At 41.3% G+C, this 21,922-nt stretch overlaps 1 protein-coding gene across 9 annotated transcripts in view; it reads right to left on the bottom strand.

Moving 5' to 3' along the window:
- Positions 1-21,922, bottom strand: part of LOC129108409 (neuronal cell adhesion molecule-like) — a 76,758-nt gene that overhangs the window by 10,397 nt on the left and 44,439 nt on the right. For 5 of the 9 annotated variants that reach the window (XM_054620209.1, XM_054620216.1, XM_054620215.1 and 2 more), the window contains exons 3-24: positions 16,390-16,565; positions 14,549-14,654; positions 13,378-13,571; positions 12,893-13,015; positions 11,917-12,087; positions 11,308-11,364; positions 9,968-10,079; positions 9,643-9,827; positions 9,319-9,453; positions 8,450-8,593; positions 8,232-8,343; positions 7,985-8,151; positions 6,750-6,897; positions 6,376-6,500; positions 6,032-6,058; positions 5,128-5,229; positions 2,925-3,122; positions 2,736-2,806; positions 2,309-2,534; positions 2,052-2,167; positions 1,759-1,963; positions 321-443 (exon numbers count right to left, since the gene is read on the bottom strand). In XM_054620209.1, coding sequence (XP_054476184.1) covers positions 321-443; positions 1,759-1,963; positions 2,052-2,167; positions 2,309-2,534; positions 2,736-2,806; positions 2,925-3,122; positions 5,128-5,229; positions 6,032-6,058; positions 6,376-6,500; positions 6,750-6,897; positions 7,985-8,151; positions 8,232-8,343; positions 8,450-8,593; positions 9,319-9,453; positions 9,643-9,827; positions 9,968-10,079; positions 11,308-11,364; positions 11,917-12,087; positions 12,893-13,015; positions 13,378-13,571; positions 14,549-14,654; positions 16,390-16,471 — 2,929 coding nt within the window. In that variant the 5' untranslated portion in view covers positions 16,472-16,565. The remainder of the gene's footprint in view (positions 1-320; positions 444-1,758; positions 1,964-2,051; positions 2,168-2,308; positions 2,535-2,735; positions 2,807-2,924; positions 3,123-5,127; positions 5,230-6,031; positions 6,059-6,375; positions 6,501-6,749; positions 6,898-7,984; positions 8,152-8,231; positions 8,344-8,449; positions 8,594-9,318; positions 9,454-9,642; positions 9,828-9,967; positions 10,080-11,307; positions 11,365-11,916; positions 12,088-12,892; positions 13,016-13,377; positions 13,572-14,548; positions 14,655-16,389; positions 16,566-21,922) is intronic. The other 4 variants (XM_054620211.1, XM_054620217.1, XM_054620213.1 and 1 more) reach the window with 3 other exon arrangements.

Genomic DNA, 21,922 nt, shown 5'->3' with positions numbered 1-21,922 from the left:
GGAGGAGGTCGTAGATGGAGTCAAGTGTCAATGATGAGAAAGGTGGAAATGAAACGTTTGGGATAGAGAGGTGTAGGGTTCAGGAATAGAGGACGGGAGTGACAAAAGTGTATTTGTTAATTTGTGTTGTAATTTAGGCAAAATAACTTGAAATGCTCTTAGTACTACTCTAAACTTTTTTTTTTTTTTTTTTTTTTTCTGTCCTATAATCTCTGAACAGGATGACACTACAAGACATGAAAAAGGAGGACATACAAAACTACAAACTACACGAATGAACTAGGCAAAGATCTAGAAGTCTTAAAGAAAAAAAACCTCACCTTGCTGATATTTGAGGGTGTAGCCGGTGATGCGTCCATTACGGTCATGAGGAGGACTCCATTCAAGGGTCAGAGCGTCCAGGTTGGGGTTGGTGACCACCAGGGAAGTAGGAGCACTCGGCACTACAGAAAACACATATATCATGATATAACATAACACATAACACATATAAATTCATCCATTTAAAGCTAAACAGGGCTACATATAATATTTTCCCACTCAAAAATGGGTTTTGCTTATTCTTAATTAATTTAAATGTTTGACATTCTACGTTCATCTGCTGAAGAAGGAAATTTTCTTTGTGCTCAACTTAAAGTATTAAGCATGCACAAGATGAAGCATGATTGTGTGACATCACAACTAGTTTGACTGGACTTTTCAGTGAAGTAGTAGACAACATGTGTCATTAGTTAAACTAGAAAAAAAATGCGTTTTAATGGATTCTGGATTGTTTTTTTCAATGAGGGAGAACGAGTAGATGTGCATTTAATGTAAGAAATTATTAACTAGGTAATTTTTTAGACACAAATTATAACAATTACATGTTAAGGTTTAATAATCACGATACCCAAATTTGTATCTTGTATATTTGACTTTGTTATATTAAAGTCGGGGCTGCACGGTGGTGTAGTGGTTAGCACTGTCGCCTCACAGCAAGAGGGGCCCGGGTTCAATTCCCGGGCTGGACAACCTTCTGTGTGGAGTTTGCATGTTCTCCCTGTGTCAGCGTGGGTTCTCTCCAGGTTCTCCGGCTTCCTCCCACAGTCCAAAGACATGCAGCTTAGGTTAATTGATGACTCTGAAATTGCCCGTAGGTGTGGATGTGAGTGTGAGTGGTTGTCTGTCTATATATGTCTGCCCTGTGACAGACTGGCGACCTGTCCAGGGTGTACCCTGCCTTCGCCCATTGACAGCTGGGATCGGCTCCAGCACCCCCGCGACCCTTAACTGGATAAGCAGGTTACGGAAGATGGATGGATGGATGGATATATTAAAGTCCCAGTGAAACAGAAGTTAGAATGTCCTCAGCTTCTGCACTGTGAAGTTTTCCACAGTGAACTGGAATATTTAATCGCTAGTTACAAAAGGGATTTGAATCAAATATCTCGCATTTGATTGGATTGCTAAAGATTAGGCTGGATTGGAATGCAGCACAACACAGGATAGACCAGACACACACACACACACACACACCTCCATTGTCGCTAAAAGTTGCAAATTGAATGATGGATGATGTCATGGTGTGGTGTCAAGATGATTGGTACTGGTTTTATGTAAGCACACGTCATATTAATTTAAAAAGGAAGAAAATATGAATGGATTTTTATACAGAAATTTATATTTTTTATATTGATAATTAGGTGCACTACAGGACATTCAGTCTCAGTTGTGATATAATTAAAATAAAAAAGAAACAAAGAGTATTCCTTGTCTTACCTCCTTCGGGTGTCTCAAACTTCTGGGTGGGGCTGGGGGGACCCTCCCCCTTGCCGTTATAAACCCTGACATTGAATGAGTAGAGACTGAAGGGGTGAAGGCCAGGCAGCATGCTGTGGGTGTGGTTCCCAGTGAAGGTCAGGACCTGGTTCTCCATGAGATGGGGGTTGTGTTTGTGGAGGCTGCGCTCTCTCCAGTAGTACACCTACAGGTTACACAGTTAGTATACAGTAAGAGTTGTGTGTTTGTGTGTGTGTTATGGTAGGTGGTATTGGTGTACATTCGGACTGTACCTTGTATCCTTTGAGATGTCCTCGTATTAATTTAGTGGGCACAGGATCCCAGTGTACCTCTGCCAGAGTGCTGTTTAGCAACACCGCCTGCACATTTTCTGGAGCTGCTACCGGCACTGTACAATAGACAAGGAACAGCTAAATACACAAGGAAACTTACTGAGAAAATGTTTTAGGTTACCCAGCCAAATTCATCACCCCAGACTCTTGGACGTAATGATTTTTCTTTAAGGGTCAAAAGGGTCGTTCCAACTCACAGTCCTCTCCGGAGTAGCCGTGGGCAACAGCAGGCTCTGGTCCGGCTCCATAGTCGTTCACTGCTTGAACTTTTAGCTCGTAAGGAACAAATGTGGGCGTTCCAGACACAACAAACTTGGAGTTGTTAGCCACAGTCACTGTGGTCCAATCGCTGTCCATCGCCTTCTGCCTCCACATCACTCTATAGTGAAGCCCTGGACCGTTAGCCTGGAGGCCAGTCAGCGGCTGCAGATGAGAAAGTTTAAATTGTAACTTGTTTTTTGTAACTTCATGATGTTTATGGTTTATGTGGATGATAGCAATCTCATAAGAGCAGGCAATAATACAATTGTGCTTCACAGTAAAAGGACACTTTTCTCATGGTACTCCCTGGACAACAGTAAATGATTCAGGATTAAAACAGATGGCTTTATACAACTTTATTACCTTCCATGAGATTACAAGATTATCATGTTCTGTTCCAAATCCATGTACACCTGTTGGGTTCTCGTCTGGAGCTAAAACAAAAAAATATATAATAAAGACAATATGAAACAGTATTCCAAGGAAAACCTGGAAAAACATCACTGAGGTCAGTTTAAAATCTGATGAATATGCTTTTCCATCAGTCTGTACCTGCAGGTTCTGTCTTAACCATTCTGGAGGGGAAGCTCGGGCGGCTGAAATCCACAGCGTTGAGGGCCAGAACTCTGAAGGTGTAGTGGATGTAGGGCGACAGTTTGAGGTGAGCTGTCGTCCGGGTGCCGGGGACCTCGGTGAGATTATGCCAGTGCCCTCTGTGGTGCAGCGAGTCTTCATACTGGATCAGAAATTCTGTGTAAAAAAGAAAGTAGTATTCCAAATATTGTTCATTACGCGGCACTTGTTCAAGCTGACTTCAGCTGTCATGGAGGAAACAACTCATTACAGCCCCCTTTCAGTCCTTTAGGGTCGGTTGTTTTTTCCAAAAGACAGATTTGGTTTATTTTTCACTTTTTTCACTGACCTTGCAGACTATATTATTGGTTGATTGTGTAGCCCTGCCTAAATAATTCATTTAGACATCAGGATGTTAATAGTTTTTACACAAGTTAAGAATGTATAAGTATTGGCAAAAATAGATCCATATGAATAAAACAGTTAAAATAAGGGAATCATAATCTTTACAGTTCAAAGGTTAGAGTTCATGCAAATGAGCATAGTTTGGTTAATATGTACATGATCCAGCATGTGTTCAGCCCAACACCCTAACTTGTTAGCAACATAATATGTAAATCTTTGTATTTCATTGTTTAATTGGATGTTCTGAATCTAACAGCAAATCGAATCCCATTCTCAAGTAGAGGGGTGGGGCTTGGGCGTACGCGGCCAGGGACCGTGATTTGGAGAAAGGCAGAAGCGAATTATCACCGTCCAGTGAACAGTGTAAGAGAGCAAATTGTTCATAACTTAGTGGTTGACGACCAGTTATCCTATGGTTTGGACTTTTGTGATCTACAAGAGCAGACGGACATTTGTGACTGTAAGAGAGAAGAGGGGGAAGTCTCCTTTGGACCGCTATGGAGAAGTGTTTCCCGCTTGTGCGTGTGCTGCTGTAGACTGTTGCTGCTGTTTCTTCTGCACTCTGCCTGCCGTCCATCACCCAGCTTCTCCTCACCTGCCCTTCTGAATAGTCCATGGATTTGTGAGTACTGACAAACTTGCACATGCCCTTTTGTTTAATGCTTGTGTGAACAAGTGAAGCGGCCACAGCAGTTTTAGGCCTCAACGCTCTCAAGCCACGACTCAGGCCTGCAACGGGGTGTTTGGTTATATTTTGGTTAAAGCTGTAGAGTGAGTGTATGTGTGAGAGAGTGTGGGTTCACAATGTATTGATTGTCACATGTTAAAGATGTTCTGTCTGCCTGTATGGTAACCAATGAAGATTGCAAAAGAAGGATTTACTGAGAGGAACTCATAACCATTTTGTGTTTATTAATATGTCTATTTACATTCATTTTATGAGTCATCTGCAATAATATTGTTTGTTGTACCTGCTCTAATAAATACCAAACATTGTGTGTTAAGGCATTTAAAGTATATTTGGTTTATCAAAGTTCATCACAAATAAGCTAATTCATGTTTTGGTAATAACTGTTTAAAACAAGATGAAAGGACTTAATAGAAGGCAAAGACCTTTTATTTGACTTCCTTAATTCTATTGGAGGCACCGCCAGTCATTTCAGTTTTCAGAATAAGACGTACTTAAATAATTCATAAGAACAGGTAATAGCGCCATTAGGTTTAAAACTGCACCCAGGACCCCGCCCATAGTACTACTACACCTGGCAGATTAACGTAATACTATATAGCTACATGGGATGGGTGTTACAATTGTAATCATAGATGTTTGTAAATCATTCAGATTTTGTTCACAAATCTAGCTAAATGTCAAAAATGTAATTAACCAAAGGTGACCTCAGTGATTTGGTTTAGCATCGTCATAATGTTGGGTGACTCATCAGATCAATTATCTTTTTAGAGTCAAAATCAGCAGCAGAGGCCGAGATATCCTGACTTTTAGTCCCTGTATGGATCAAGATCCTAAAATGCTAGATCCTACAATTCCTATAATGCAACTTAAAAGCATCTTTAATTAGACCCTCCTTGCCTCCTAAATGCCCACTTCTATCAATCCACACACCACATTTTAATACAGACTTTCCTTTGGAAGATAATCAAAATATCTATATTTTTATGTGAAAAAGGTGAATTGTCCTTTTAAAAAACATATGTCTTCTTATGAAAATCCCAAACAGACAGAGACATACACCCTGATACCAACACACTTAAGACATACTCTGAATAGGACTGTTGTGTTCATCCCCAGGGGTCCAAGTGAGCTGAACACTCCTCTTCTTCTGGTCTGTCAGCTCCAGGTCAGTGGGGGCGTCGGGTCGCTCTGGGGGAGACACAGCCCAGACAGCAACATCAACACACAGTTACAGTTACAGAATATGGAAATATGGAGGGTTCATGCCACGAGAAGATGAAGCAAAAACAAAAGAAAATATCTGGATACATAAATGTGTTTCTCTGATACTAGTATCATAACAAATTCTGAGTATGTTGGTTTAACCAAGCACACCTTTCAGTTACTCCTCTGTTTCTTTACATGCTACATTAGATGCGGTTATGTGCCCTGTGATACACATGCAGACGCTGCATCATGCAAATGAAACGACTGATCCTCAACTGAGCATCTTCCATAATCACTGCATGAAATAGAGTCTCGGGCTCACCAGAGAGGTTAAATTGATGCTCATGTTTTGGAATTGTAATGATGAAGTGAAACGCATGCTTGGAATAAATTAATCATGAGGAAATGGTGCATTTGGAAAGATTCCAACCGGTGCTGTGGGGAGATGTCTGCTTTACAAATTATCGTGAGTATGAGTGGAAATTTCCTCCCTTTTGCCTAAATGTTTAGTGTTGAATGCATTGAAACCTTATGCGCTTTTGTGAAAATGAAAAAAACAAAAATTGAATTAATGAAGAAAAAAAACACCTTTAAGACAACAACAAAAAGAATATTGGAAAATCTAAATTAAAAAATAAATTAAAAAATGCTCTGTAATTGTCAAAAAAGAAAGATCTTCAGGCCAAAACATGCTTCAATTAACGAAAAAACATCCAACAAACAAGACAAGCTCCGTGTCAGCTGAGCACATCTGGGTGCCCTTGTGTGATGCGTGCAGGTTTACCGTAGACAACAGCTGGAGTCGTTGCCTCTGCCAGGTAGGAGGGCAGGAGTGAAATAGGGAGTTTAGTGGTCAGTCAGCCATAAGAGAACAAAGAAGATTATCTGGCTCACTAAGAAGACAACAATCAAATATTCATGCTGCTGACACGATAGCTGACTAAAGCCGTCCTGACCCTCTTAAGTAAACTTTCAGGCAATTAACCTTGAAGGGGCTGAAAGGCAATCTGTTGAGTCAGTTATTGGGCAGATTCACTGCTGTGGGAAGAGCTGAGTTTACACTTAAATTATTTGTGAGGTTTTTTTTTTTGAGTCGGTGAAATTGAGCTTCTGCAAAGCTGAACTTACCGACAACAGTGAGCTCAGCGCTGGCTGAGTCATGGTCCAGAGTGGTGTTCATGATGCAGGTGTACACCCCCGCATCGTTCTCCGTCACATCAGTGATGGTGAGGCTGTCAGTGTCTACGATAAATCTGTGAAACAAAGCATTTATACAGACAGTTTAGTAATACATGTGATTGTATCAAATCTTGTTTTTTTCCACAGTCAAGCAGTCAGGATAAAAATAAAAACTCGTAAAACAATCTTACACCAATAAACATAACAGTGCAAATCATAAAAGGTAAATTTGTTAGTTAGATACTGGTTAGATCCACAATAACTAATCTAGACGGACAGCAAAGACAGGTCTAAGAAGTGAGACTTGTGCAGAAAGCTCTGACCTCTCGTCATCGGGCAGCTCTCCGTCGTCTTTGAGCCAGTTCATGGTGGGGGTGAGCGACGGGTCGTTTTTCACCTTACACTCAAACGTCACCGACCGGCCCATCTGGACCACTTTGTACTCCGGCTGCTTCAGGATTCGGGTGGGCTCTGATGGGAGAGGGAGGTAGGGTTCAGTTTGAGTTCACTAAAATCAAAGAATTTGAACAATCAGCCTCATCGGTTTAAACAAATATATACCATGATATAGGGCTCGACTCCAAAGGTTAATATAAGGGCTGCAACTTTTATTTCTTTATTAACAAAACATATTTTCTTTGATTGACCAATAATCATTTTGAAACATTAAAAAAACTAAAAAGACAATGCCTGTTGCAGTAAATTTACAAATTCCTTTCATAAAATGACATATTTTGTATTCTATTAAAAACAAACAGAACAGAAGCAAATTATTTGAGAAACTGTACCCAGAACTTTTTAACATTTTTAAAACGATTTATTATATATTTCTACTTTTGTTCTACATTATATTGGATTGAATTATCTCTGAATGGAGATCTTCAGCCGCCCCCATCTACATTATATTGGATTGAATTATTTTGGGGATCTTCTTGCAATTTCTTTCTGTTACTTGTTGTTTACATGATAGATCCTTTAAAAAGAGAGGACAATCCTGTCATATCTGTGCTGATAAAGACTTCCTGTTTAAATGCGTCAGCAGATATGTCAGCCCATCGATCGTAAACAAATTCACCCAAAGAGTCATTGTGAGGTGATTCTTTTCCTGTTTTCACTCCTGGGTCTACTCTCAACTCTGTTTTTCGGGTAAAATGGAATCAGAAATGTTCGATGAATTTACTTTCATTACCAAAATTGCAATTGCTTTTATCATTGTTCGATACCCAGTCGATGTGTCCTTGGGCAAGACACTTAACCCCAAGTTGCTCCCGAAGGCTTGCCATCGGTGTGGACTGGATGTTGCATGAATGTTAGTTAGAGTCTGATGGTGGCACCTTGCATGGTAGCCTGTCATCAGTGTGTGAATGGGTGAATGATATGTAATATACTACTGACTGTAAGTCGCTTTGGATAAAAGCGTCTGCTAAATGACTGTAATGTAATGTAATGTAATGTAATCATAAATATCAAACTTTAACAGCACCGTGTTAGTTATGAGCTAGCTGTATGCTCTCCCTGGGTGATAATATTTGGATCTTAAGTGAATAAACACACTCACCTTTGACCTCCAGATATATGTGATTCTTGGAGATACCCAGGGTGTTTCTGGCCACACATGTGTATTTGCCACTATTGTGAGCTTGAGCTACGTGGATCTCCAAAGTCCCATTGTCATGCTGGATGTAAGGGTCTCCATCGAGGGTACTCGACTGACTGTCTTTGAACCTGAGACAGAGAGGCAGCCACTGTGAGCTTTCGAAGCATAACACAAAACACTTTCCTCTGTTAGAAGTTCATTAACTCACCATGTAATTTTAGGGATGGGTGACCCAAAGGAAGCGCAGTCCATCAGGGCCTGGTGATTTTTGATGATCTGGTAAACTTTGTTGGCTGGTGTCAGCACTCTGGGCGGCTCAGCTAAAGTGAGGCAGCAGCAATTATTTCCATGTTATTACACTACGGAAATCAATGTAAATGGGGAACAGCATTCTAATACAAAATGGATCTTGTGTAATGAACTTACCGAGCACGTTGACGAATGCGTTGGACAATAGGTAACCGTATTCATTGGAGACGTTACACTGGTAGACGGCACTGGATCCGATCTGCACATCACTGAAGATGATGGTGTCGTCCTCCACCTTTCTGCTGAGATCCGTAGGGGAATCTGTTTATGGATAACAGAGGTCACAGATGTTACTCTGGCTCTTTGAATTACGGATGAATCTTATAGAGAAGATCTTTGTTAAAAATGAATGGTTCAACTTCTGAAAAATGCCATTTTGATTTCTTGCCTAATTAAAGGAGAAGCTGGTTAGCTCAGTTTAGTATAAAGACAAAAAAACACGGGGGACAGCTAGCATGGTTCTGTCCGAAGGTAACAAAATCTGCCTACAGCACCTCTAAAGCTCACCAATTAACAAGTAGTATCTCACTTGTTTAACCTGTATAAAAAATAACTGTAAAATCAACAAGTTATGGTTCATATATTTCTTGGCTGGGTGGGACTTCCTGAAGTCTCTCTGCTGGTTGCTTAGCAACCTCAGGGGGACAATAATTGGAGTATTTTCAGAAAATGTTTAACTATTTATTCATGACAAAATACAACTGAGCAGTTTTGCCTGTTTTTTGGAATAGACAACTGTAAAAAAAATCTATATACTTAAAAAAAAAAAAGATTGTCTTTTTTAATTTCTCACTGTTACTCAAATGTAGGTTGTTAATGTCCAAAAATCAACCACATATGGAAGAAAATCGTACTCAGTACCAAGGTATTTACAAATCAGAACCAAAATCATGTCTCAAATAATGAAATAAAAAATCTCAGCTGCTATAAAATGAATGAGGCCATAAAGACAGTGGGTTTCAGACTAAGGAGCAGGCTGAACTCACTCTCTATGGGGATGCCGTTCATGGCCCAGGACACGGAGGGCTTGGGCGTGCCACTGGCCCTGCAGGTCAGCACACCGCTCTCTCCTGGAGAGAGGACAAGGTTCCTGGGGGCGCCGCTGATCCAATATGGAGCAGCTGAAAATAGAACAGAGCGCAGCAGAAGGCTGGAGAATTAATCACCGAACACACTGCCCTGTTGGCATCTGTGCATAAATCCATTATGAGATGGAGGGAGGGTGAAGAGACAGGAAGAGGGATTGACTGTGTCGCCACATGGTGAACGAACAGCCTGATGGGATACAGTGCGCTTCATCACAGACACACCTTTGACCATGACGCGGATGGTGTGGTGCACCGAGCCCAGCCGGTTCCTGGCGGTGCAGCGATATTCTCCTGCGTCTGATTCGGACACGTCCACAATGCAGAGGGTCTTCTGGTAGTGCAGGAAAGATGTGCGCTTGGCCGGGAGGTCGCCGCTCACTTTGGTCCAAGATACTTCAGGGGTGGGCCTGGATTCAAATAGAAAGAGAGAGAGAGAGAGAGAGAGAGAGGAGAGGGAAGGGACAAAGACAAAAAGTGATGATGACACTTGAGCAGCTGGGCACTTGAGGCTCTCGAGGCTGAAGCAATGGCGGATTCTTTCACTTACAGTCCTTCGGCGATACACTCCATCTCCAGCACCTGGCCTCTCAACACCATCTTGGAGCTGGAGGGGCCAGTTGGGATGAGGAAGGCTGGCTTCCTCTCATCTGTTGGGTCTTCTGTAGTTACACACACACACAGATTCACAAAGAGAACAATTACCAGCTCTTCTGCATACGTCCATAACAGAGTAAAGATCCAGGCCTGCACCAGACCCTTCACATTCACAATGCTTTTTCTTCTATGCGGTTTAATGAAACCTCTCTCCTATAATGGGTCTGCAATGCCCGGGCACTGAGCCACTTCATTACACACCACATTCTCATATTTTATGGTTTGATGTAGATTTTATTGTCATTGTTGTGTTTTATTGCACTGCTTTCTAGGGGTGTTTATAGCCAATTAATCCCCCCTGGGGTTATAATAGAGACTGGAATTAATCTGATATGGAATTGAGAATTAGAGATATGAAGTTCTGCTTTCTGCTACTGAATTGGTTAAGAAGTAATCTGCTACACCGATAATAAAAAAGTCTGACTAAATGCTTATGATGATGGTGATGATGATTAATTAACATCCTGGCATGTCAGCAATTTGATAAGAAAACTGCTCGCATGTTTCGGGTTAGAAAATATCTGTTAAAGTTAACACAAGAACAAGAAAAAGAACTTTTGAGAAATTAGAAATGAATAGCGAGGAAAATGATTGGTAGAGAGATTAACAACTAGGTGCGCATTCAAAATTAGGCAGGGCAGCAAGGAAAGAGTTATTTCGAAAAATGAAGATTGCAGCCGGCTGTTTGACAGGAAAGTCAAAGAAAAAGGAGAATTTTAACATATTTATACTTAAAGGAGTTGTATAAGGAGCTAATTCACTGTTCATCTTCAATCAGATTACATTTTAATATGTTTGAAGCATTACTTAATCACTTTATTTTTAATTAAAATGTATTTTTTAAACATCAAGCCTGCACAGATGTTGTTGTTACATGTCCAAGTTACACAATCAGCTCAGTCGACATTGGAATCATCATGCAGTGCTGGTTTAAGCGATTCACAGGAGGAAGAGAATAGTTATCAGAAGGGTTTTGATTGGATAGAGCAGGAGTGACAGAGGGATGGAGAATTAACTTCTTGGATTTAGGGGTTCGTGGGTAACCGTTTAGTTTAGAGCTCTATGTTGGGGGGTTAACACTAGGGGGTGCCAGATCTCACCACTAAATAAAATCAGAGATAGGGTGAACATCTTTGGGTTGTCCGGGAGAAGGGTTAGTGTTAGTGGGTAAGAGCTAGAGTTTGGAGCTCTAGGTTGAAAGGGGGATAAACACTAGAGGGTACCAAAACTCACCACTAAATAAATCAGTGTCATTGTAAAAAGCTGCCATTGTGTCATTGATTGCATCCACTGTAACACAACAACAAAAAATCAATCACGCAACAAATTAAAATCATCAGGCACATGGAGGAAAAAAGAAATAACAAATTAACATGAGTGTTCAAACATAATTTAAAAACAAAACTTTAAAATGACATAATAGTTTGGAGATGAGAAATGAAAACCATGAGAATCAACTCAAGAATGCTTCTCTGAATGAGAGCAGTCTTTGTTGTCGGTGGAGAGTGCGTATACAGAACGTCTCACAGAAGTAATAAAATGAACGCCTGCCTGGCAGATAGCGCTGGGAGCCATGAGTGCTCTGACAATATGTCTTTTCAGTGGGATGACGACCACTGGCGTCTCTGAGGATGGGATCAGAGATAGGAAACGCTGCTTCCCTCCTACGCAGTCACGCTAGCACATACTACTGTGAATTAACTGCCTGAAACACATTTACACACAAACTTTCCCACTTGTCGTCTCAGTGATGCTCACCAATTACTGTTTTCCTGGTTTTTCCTCCTCCCTCTCTCTCTCTCTCTCTCACACACACACACACGCACACACGGTGAGACTTACGGTTGAGGACCCTGACGGAGATGGGTTGTTTCTGCTGGATGGTTTGTGTGTACGGGAAGCGGGCGTAGCAGATGTAGTCGTTCCTGGAATCCTCTCGGAGTACATTGGAGAAGTAAAGGTCTCCGTTGAGGGACTGGGACACCCTGCTGCTCTGCGGCAGCCTCTGGAAGTCTGAACATGTACAGCGAATATGATATTTTGAATTGACCAGCAATTGTAATACATGCTACTGTAGTTAAAGGTAAATATATAGATGAAAGATAAGTGGTGTTGTCTCCAAGTTTGCATTGGAGCATCTTTCTACTATAGAAATAGACAGCATGTTCTGTGGATGATCATAAGTAACTTGGACAAAGGGTCATACATTTCAAAACCTAGACAGATTAAACTTAAATGTAAGAGTGTTGGTTTATTCTGGACCTCACCCTAAAGTCAGATCATTAGCTGAACTTCCAATTAAATCACACAATCGTCCTCATCAGATCTGCATAGCTATATACAACTAGAGGTTAGTGATTATATGCTTTTTGTAATTTGCGTCACTGCCCCTTTAAAATCAACACATTCAATGAATCAAGTAAGAATTAACTAATTAAGTGTGATACTAAGTGTAATTGCATTTGATATACACGACCAAGGATGAGGCTATTAGTGGCTTCTAATTAATTGCTTGTATGTATCAACATTAACAACACATTTCCCATTAGACCCCTAGTTCAGAGTCACAAACAAGGGAGGGGATGGTCGCAGCTGTTCGTGTTTATCATGTTTATATTTAAAAAAAATGTAAGTGAAAGGAGCATGTTTATAGTAAACATACTTTTTTGAAAGGAGACACATCATTTTGCCACAAGGACAAATATCCAACACTTCTAGACCGACCAGGGCTCACGGGTAAACCGAAGTCAGTAACGTTTTTTTATACTGTGTTCATGTATGCAGCTAAAACATTATCTTCCATGGCTGAGGCGCTCACAATTGTCCATCCAGAATATGATGGGAGGAGGCAGGCCAGCCGGGGGTCGACACGGCAGCGTCAGGGAAACACCCTCCTGAACCACGATTGGCATGACTTTCTCCTTCGACCACAAGGGGGACCCTGCAGGAGAAGGATACACACATCAGTGGATGAGGAGTCTTGTAATTTGACATTAAATATGGGTTGCTAATGGACTGTCGCTGACATGATGACAGATGTGGCGAGGCAGAATGAGAGGGAGGATGCCTGACTGAATAACAATACGCAGAAGGAGAAATACAAAAGGGATCATTGTTCTCTATCTACGGTTACATCCTACACAAGACCGTTACCTTCCAGGAGTGCTCTTAAGATGGAAAATGCAACTTCAATTTTAGAAAAAGGAAAAGAAAAAAGAATGATGTGAGAAAGATGTGACCTATGCATGACGTTAAGAAAATGGAAGAGGAGGAAAATGATATGATAGACCGAACTCCACTTACTGGACTGTTGTACGACTATGTTGTTGGAAACAGCAGTTCCATGTTGGTTCCTCGCTGTGCACTGGTACACGCACTCGTAATGCTCGGCCTTCGCTCTGCTGATGTCCACCACCAGGGTGCCAGAGTGGGCCTTCATGGTCACGTTGGGGTCTTCGTCGATGTCAAAGTGGGTCCCATTTCTGGTCCAAGAAAAACTGAAGGGAAAAAACACTGTATTGTAATACAGGCTTAAGAAAAAAGGAACTGACAAAAAAAGCTTTGACATGTATGTGTGTTTTCTTGTTCTTTCCTTATGGTTCATTCTAGTCAATCCTTACTCCAAAAACACGTGTTTAACAGAATACATGGAAAAAAGACTTTAAGCCTTTAAGGCCCTGAAAACCTATTTCCTCAATCAGCTTCTTACAATGAGTAATGGGGTCAATGGGGTATGAACACATACTTCACTATTTTGCATGATAAATGTCTGTGTTTTTTGTTAGCTCTCCTGTCACTGGTGTGAAGTGGGCAGGGTTCAGTCGCAGAAAGATGATGTCACATATTTATGTGCACCAATCAGAGCTTGCAACATTTGAATCAAAGCCAATCAATTCTCATAAAACCACTGACACACAGTCCTGATGTAGCTGATTTAGCTTTTTTATTTTCATTTTAACTTTACCTTGATTTAATGTTTACATTTTTTTTTTTAAATTTCATCTCTTTTGCACTTGCTGGGCTTCACTTCTTCAAAGGGGTGGTTTAGGGTTACACAAGACTTTGTTTCAGGGTAAAGGTTATGTTCAAGTAAAGTGAAGGTTCAGGGCTTATAAATATATTTTGTCAATGAGGGTTAGGGTCAATGAGGGTCCTTGGAAGTTTAGAAGTACGGTGCATTTTTCATGCAATGTTGGTGCCAGCAAATTAATTAGGTGAGATAGAGCAAAGAGGATGTCATAACTTGGAGCGAAAGATTCAAAAGCATTAGCTACAATAATCCTTTGGCAAGGATAGCCGGTGCAAGAATAAAATACATTCTTAATTTATTGTAGCTCCTCATATTTAGACTGAAATTGTGGAGACTTCATGTTTGCTCAGGCTTTTAACTGGAATTTGACAGTTGGTAGTTGAACCCAATAGCTGTTTTGGTCACAGCATCATGAATTCAAAATCACACTTCACAGATTCCTACCTGGGGTGAGGCTTGCCCTTCGCCTCGCAGTGGATCATAATGTTCTCCCGCGGGTCGATGATGTAATCCTTGGGGGATTGGTGAGTTATGGTCGGTGGCTGCGGCACTAAGGGCGATCAGAAAGAGGGTGATATTTAATCATGACCTTTTCTGCATAACTAAGTCTTTTTATGTTGCTGTATTGACCACACAAGCAGCCATTAACCAATCACATGCAGACTCAACACACTGAATCAAACCAGACGGCTGTTTGCTGACGGACACGAAAAAGCTCTCATAACATGGGCAACAGCAAAAAGGCCATGCGGCACACTCAGGTACATTTCCCTTTATTGTAATGATCTGATGCTTAATGTATTCCTGTCAGTGTGGGGGAAGAACTAATGGACTATGACTAAACAAATGATACTCATGCTCTTTGCAATAATGCTCTACCACTGCAGATACACACAGAACAAAAAACAGCAAACAGAGAGACAATGCAAGAGATCAATGCATGCAATATGTTTAAGTCCACTCCAAATCACAGCTCACAATTCAGCGTCTTATAACAAAAAACAGACAAAAAATATATAGCAAAAATATAATTAAAAAAAGATCAAATGCAGTCTTAAATGCACAACAAAAACTGCTAGCACAACCTCAGCAGCACACTAGTTTGAGACTTACATCCTTCCAGAACTTCATAGAGTTTTTCCCAAGAATCAGCAAACAAGAGAAAAACATTGTGACAGTAAAGAGAACCAGACATTAGTCGAGGAAAAGTATCAACCCTGCATTATTTCAGATTCAAACACAGTTTAAACAAGACCAGCTCCCAGTTGAGAAATGCCAGCCTCCAGTGGTCAACAGCGCCAACCATCCTGCTGCAGGAAGTCAGTCTGGAAAACTTGTCTCTTTTCCACATCAGTCTTAAGAAGGAACACTTGTTCTAACAATGTTTGTTTTATGAAACCAAGGCAACATGTCTGGATTATATATTGATAGATGGGTAGAGGAAATGTGATTAGAGCTGAAACAAAAAATGTGATTAGAGCTGAAACAACTGTATTTGATTAATCAATCATCAGAAGATTAATCTGCAGCTTTGTAGATAACAAAATATTAGTTTCATTCAATATTCAAGAAAGATGAGGAAATTGAGGATTTGATGCTTTCTTTGACATATACGATGGCAAACTGAATATCTTTATTATATATAAAATAATTAGAATTTAACCTTAGGCTTCGAGAAATTGGACTTTTTGAGATACAATTATTGTATTTAACCATTAAATGCATTCGTTAGTGTTATTATGTCAAACAGTGTAACACAAGATGAACCATAAAGCTTCTCAAAGGGAAAATAAAAGGGGAATTTTGTAACAACCAAATTCTCAATTTGATAAAATACGGATTAACGGTGACAATTATTTTCATAATTAATAAATCAGATTATTTTGTCTTTTAACTGAGAAATAGTTAAACATTTTGGAAAAAAGTCTTACTCACTTAATTGACAAGAGTTACGTGAGAACTTTGAAGCCACCCTCCGGTTTAAATGGTAAATATGATACCAACAACAGATAGTTAGCTTAGTTTAGCACAATGACAACAGCTATCTTATCAGAAGATTGAGAAATTAGAAGGAGGTACAGTTCACTGAGCAAACAGTTACAGTATATATCAAAATTGCTTTTTTTGTCCAATCAACTCATATTTGATAAATAAAAGCAGTAGATCCTCACATTTGAGAATAAGCAACCAGTAAATGGCACTTTTGTAACTTTTGCGAACACATTAGTCTGTTTACACTCTTTTGGATATTAATGCATTCTGTGGTGTGTGATGTGTCGCCTTACGGTCTAGTGGGACCTCCAGCGTTGCGGCGAGGTGAACCAGGGACAGCACCAGCAGTGCTGCGTCCATCCTCCTCCTCTCCATCTTCGGTGTGTGACGCGAAGGTCTGCCCCCAAATACAGCGAAGCTCCGCCTCTCTGCTCAGTCACACTGTCGGAGGACACGTGCTCATTCACAACTACAGGGAGAGAAAGAAAGAAAGGAAGAAAGAGAGAGCGTCAGAGATAAAGGTGATGGGCAGGAACAGAGATTTCTGGGTCGAATAGCACATCTAGTTACTGCTTCCATCAATCATAATACTGAGTTTGTTCTGTTTTGTTCTCATGGTGAAAGAGAGAGAGTGAGAGATACATATAGCTATGGCCACGTATCAATGTTCGTTGCCATGCAGTGCAGTGTGCTGGAAGCTATCTCTTTTTGATCTAGTGCTCTCCAATGCGGGTCGACGCGGCTCACATGGGCTCACTTTGCTCGGCTAATCACCGCCGTGGCCATTGGTGCCATTAGGCCTCTCTGCCATATCGATCACATCAGCCGGCAGATGACATGCCGTGGGACAAGACACGGGGACTTTACTTTCCATTTCACTCGCAGCTTTATCAGTTTGATTGACTGAATGACTGACTGAGCCCGCAGCGACCTCAATGAGGTCAGATTTCAGACAGTGAACCATCATTCTTTCACAGAGACTGTCGTAGTTGGGATGCATCATGTGTGATTGGGCGGATTTTAGATCTCTGATATCTTAGTGGACACCGTTTAATGAGGACAGATGTTACAAGTTCGACAGGGTGTTCAGGTTCAGGCAAGGTGACTTGTTTACCGGTTTTCTAAATGGTGAAAGGCTAATTGGCTATTGATTAACTGTTAATGGAGTGAGGATTTTCTTTTCCTTTGTTACACAATATAACCTAATTATGCCTCCATCACAACACCAGTGTGGATGGACTGTGAACAGACTGGAAACAGACACGTTAGTACTGTATTGAACATAGCAGGTTTGGAATTTTTCTCTTGTTGCCAGGCAGCTCAGTGTTGCAGAATCACACCTTCATCCAACCAGCAGCGATTACTTTTGTGAGACAAAGCCGGAATGAAAGCAAAATGCTAATGTAGAAATAATCACTGCCAGGGTCATCAAAAGCAGCGTGACCCAAGCTTCAGAGAATAATCATCACTCCTGAGTCAAAATGACTTTGCTCAATTTAATTTATATTCATCTGCATAATTCAGCACTGTCACAAAGAAGTGAGCAGTATAATTCATTGTTTTCCTGTGAATGTGAGCGCAGCTTGAAAATGATGAGTAAAAAGGATGAACTTAGGAGTCGTTTCTGTCTTTTAAAAACCGCAGCCTGACCTGTTTTTATCTGCCTGTCTCACCCCAGGCATCCGCTGGCACAGTATTAAAATGTCACAGCTTAATTTGGAGCTCAGGCAGACTAATTTGCTACGTTATCACAAAAGCACACTATACTAGGATACTAATGCCGGTTACTGCATGAAGGAATCAAATGGAGCCCATTAAGAGTGGAGCTGCTCTCCTGCCTTTGGGTTTTTGGGTGGGTCAGAGCTGCAGATGAGGTGGTGGGAGCTGTGTCTGGGACCAGAGGCTAGGCAGTTAGACCCTGGTCTGGTTCTCCTTGGGGATCTGATGTATTTGTTAGTGCTGCCCTACAGTCATGATTCAGCACCGGTGTCTGGTGGCATGGGAAGAGACCAAGGCTAACCGCCTGCTGCCCCCCGGCTTCCACTACACCTCTCTAGGGAAGGCGTGTATTATACTCCTAGGGCAGCCAATCACAGGCTGTGTACACCATCAGGCAGCTCCAGCTTTGGGATTTAACATGAAAAGATCCAGGGAGGGTAGCGGGGGGGGCTAATAGGCTGCAGGGATGGAGAGGTGCTTGCACCCGCACTGAGCAGAAAACCTGCAACACTATTTTGTCATCAATGTTTATTTCAGTTTTGCAATGTGTCCGGAATTTACAATCAGTCGTCACTCATGCAAAATCTACTCATGGCGAATTATTACGAATTGCATTGTAATCATTTCTCAGTGCCAGTAAATTGTAAGAAGTTGTTAAGATCACTATCATTTGTCGGAAAACATAAAATAAAGCCTGAACTTGGCTGTGCACAGTCACAGGTGAAGTGAAAAAAAACAGATGGGCAGCATGTGACAGCAAGAGAATAAATGTGTTAATTATAGATTTTATGGTGAATCCTCGAAAGCCTGGTGATTCTTATCTGGAAAGGAGCCAGGGCTTCATCCAGGATTCATTTCCCAATTTAATGAGGTGTAGCAGCTCCGCTCAAGCCGGTCAGCATGTGTGTGTCTCTGTGTGCATACCGTGAATGTGTGTCTGTATTCATTTGTGTGTATGTGTGCTATAATTATCCCCGTGAGCTGCAGTGATACGGGACCAACCCCTTGCATCCCTCTCACAGCAGGACGACAGTGGCAATGCAAGTGGGGCTCTTAAGACGTAAAACTAACCACCAGGGACTGAAACTACTGACATCCTGCCTGAACGGCGAGAATACAAATGTTTAAATACAGCCAGGCTTCTCCATATTTAAATTAAGAAGTGGAGTATTCAGGTTCTTAATTCTAAAACCTTCACTTTACTGATGTAGCACGAGGCAGAAGCTTGCATAATGAGTGTATTCTGAGCTTAAGCCCTTCTTTTCAGAAGAAACTACAGTTCAAAGCCCACTACTCATTTGAATATACAATTCTTCGAGGGGACACGCAATCGGAAAATATCATCACAATTGTTCAACTTCCTATGTGTCTTGTGCTGACGGAACTGGAAAAGCCAAAGTCAATAAAGCTCATTTCGGCACAGACTGCTGAGGCTGAGATAAAAACACAGCAGTGTTTGGATGCTGTGCCAAAAGCTGTCAGACTGCTGATGAAATTGAACAGGAAATGGTCTCTTAGAAAGAAACATGGCAGGTTGGTACAGACACTTCCAGCGAGGAATTTAAGCAATTTTTCAAAATAGATGAGGCCAAGATGATGATAAACAGAGCTACTGTCTCACTTAAAAAACAACTCTGAAGGCACTACCTCATGATGACAACTGCTAGAGTACTTGAAGAGTACTAAAAGGCCAAAACCAATCTATTGACAAGTTTAAAGTTCTTAAACTTGTGTTTTGGCCATTTGGGCAAATCTCCATTTAAGTTGATATGATGAACATGTTGGCAAACAGCTGCTTATTAACACAGTAAGCAGATGCAGAACATCATTATCATGCATTTAAAGTCGTTGTATTGCCACCTGATGAATGTGAGTGCAATATTCACCTTCTTTTAGGCTCTGTTTTTGGTCTCCACCAACTACTGGGGGAATTATCTGGCTCCTAAGCTGCTAAATGCGCCACTATGTTCACCGGCTGGTTGCCAACGGGGTCCGTCTGCGGTGGTGCAAGTCAAGGGCTGCCTAGATTCTGTAATAATGAGAAGTCGTAATTTTCCATCATTATTCTGCTTACTACTTTGCATTTTATGTGTTGTAACTCTGTTGTGTTTTTCATTCTGTACACATGACATCTATTTCACTTCAGTCCATCCTGGGAGAAGGATCCCTCCTCTGTCGCTCTCCCAGAGGTTTCTTCCTTCTTTCAGCCCGTAAAGGTTTTTTTGGGGGTGTGTTTTTAGGGTCCTTGGACAGAGGATGTCATATGTGTACAGATTGTAAAGCCCTCTGAGGCAAATTTGTGATTTGTGGCTACACAAAATAAAATGAATTGAATTGTTAGGAAAACCAGCCTGAAACACCACAGCATGGTTTGCAAAATGGTAAGCTGTGATTTATAGTAAATTAGATTTGTATTAAATGAACTAATGCAAGCAAAACCACCGCTAATGACCTTTAAATGCCACTACATAACCTAACTAGCTGTGATCCTTTAATAAAAATCAGCACAATGAAATTCTTCAATGTTAATTACTGTCTGTAACTACATAAGACCGCCTTCACTCAGGACTTGGTTTTCTTTCCGTTCATTTTGTCCGTGGAGAAAACACTCGCCGCTTGTGTAAAAGCTGCATTGAGCTGTCTGGTCACTCATTCAGCCGGCCTCTTCAATTACTCCATTGTCATTTTTTCCCATGGCCAGCTACTTCACCATCCCAAAACTAATTGGTTTTGTGCACATGTCAGAGACGTGGCACATTGCAGCAACGTACACACACACACACACACACACACACACACACACACACACACACACACATTAGAAACATATGCATGCACGCTGGCTGCAGAACGTGAGGGTCAGGACATGTCCAAGCACACATATGGAGCTGACAGGGACACGAGCTCTGAGAACTGAAGGACACCACGTGTAAATGAATAGCAGTCAGCAGGGGAAATAGCCCAATTTAAATTCTCTTACAGCAACAGATAATACTACTCCGTTCGCTTTATGCGAACCACTAGTGAAGATATTGCCATTGTCTGTGTCAAACAATAGTGATGTAACACTGCAACACTGACAGCATTACTTCTGTTGCATCAGTACTGTGTACAGTTTTACCATCTATGATGAAAGAAAAAAAAGCCCTTCTCTCATGCCAAGCACCCTAATTAACTCCTATAATCAGCGGTATTGATGGCTCATGAAACCGGGGGTTTGTGAGCCTTGGTATGGCCTTAATGGAGCAGCAGGGATCCCCTACAGACGGCTGAATGTGGGGGTATAATGATGAGAATGGCTCGCATTCAGGAAGGTGGTGATGAGAAAACGGATATGGTTGGAAGAGTTTATTTTTCTGAGGCTGGCGGGTGCTCGACATTCAGCTCAGGATGTCACTGCATGGTATACACGCCCGGGGCTGCGTGCCCAGTTCTCTGTGCCATTAAACATCTATGGGGCAGTGGGGGGGTCGCTTGAAAGACCTTGATGTAGAAGATAGTGAGCTAGTCCTTCATTTGGTATGGAATATAATGCAATCACTCTGCTAAATAGACCTCTGTAAGTCTTTTTTACACAAAAGCTGAAAGGAAGCATTAAATGTTTTACTGTCTTTAATTGATCTACTATGGATTCACAGCTAATGGAGTTGACATTAGGCAGTAGCACTGATATGAATTATAGCCCTGATGTCTGAGGCTGAATGTTCAGTGACTTTGACTAATACCTCTTACAGGCCTTGTATCTGCAGCTACAAGATCACAATGCAAAATTCCGCGGGCCGGCTTCAGCGTGCGCTTTCCTATAATCTTCTCATTAGCTTTTATAATTGGGGGACCGTATGCAAATAATTGGTGTGGTTAACATATGAATTGGGGTCCCGTTGTTAAGGGAGACCCCCACAGCTCAAAAACACGCCGTGGCCCTTTCATCTGCACTGTACAATGGCAGACAATAAAGAGAAGATCTACTCCACGGTGAATATGCCTTTCTCCTTTGTCTCTTGTTGGATGAATACAGCAAGCTAAAACTAGTTTTGATACATAGGCATCTGATTCACATTATTTGTACATCTCTTAAAGATAAACCTATGATGTGTTACATTTTTT

The sequence above is a fragment of the Anoplopoma fimbria genome, chromosome 19 (assembly GCF_027596085.1).
Source record: "Anoplopoma fimbria isolate UVic2021 breed Golden Eagle Sablefish chromosome 19, Afim_UVic_2022, whole genome shotgun sequence".
In the NCBI taxonomy this organism is placed as follows: domain Eukaryota; kingdom Metazoa; phylum Chordata; class Actinopteri; order Perciformes; family Anoplopomatidae; genus Anoplopoma; species Anoplopoma fimbria.
Note: the sequence above shows the minus strand (reverse complement) of the source record. Positions and strands in the feature narration are given on the sequence as shown.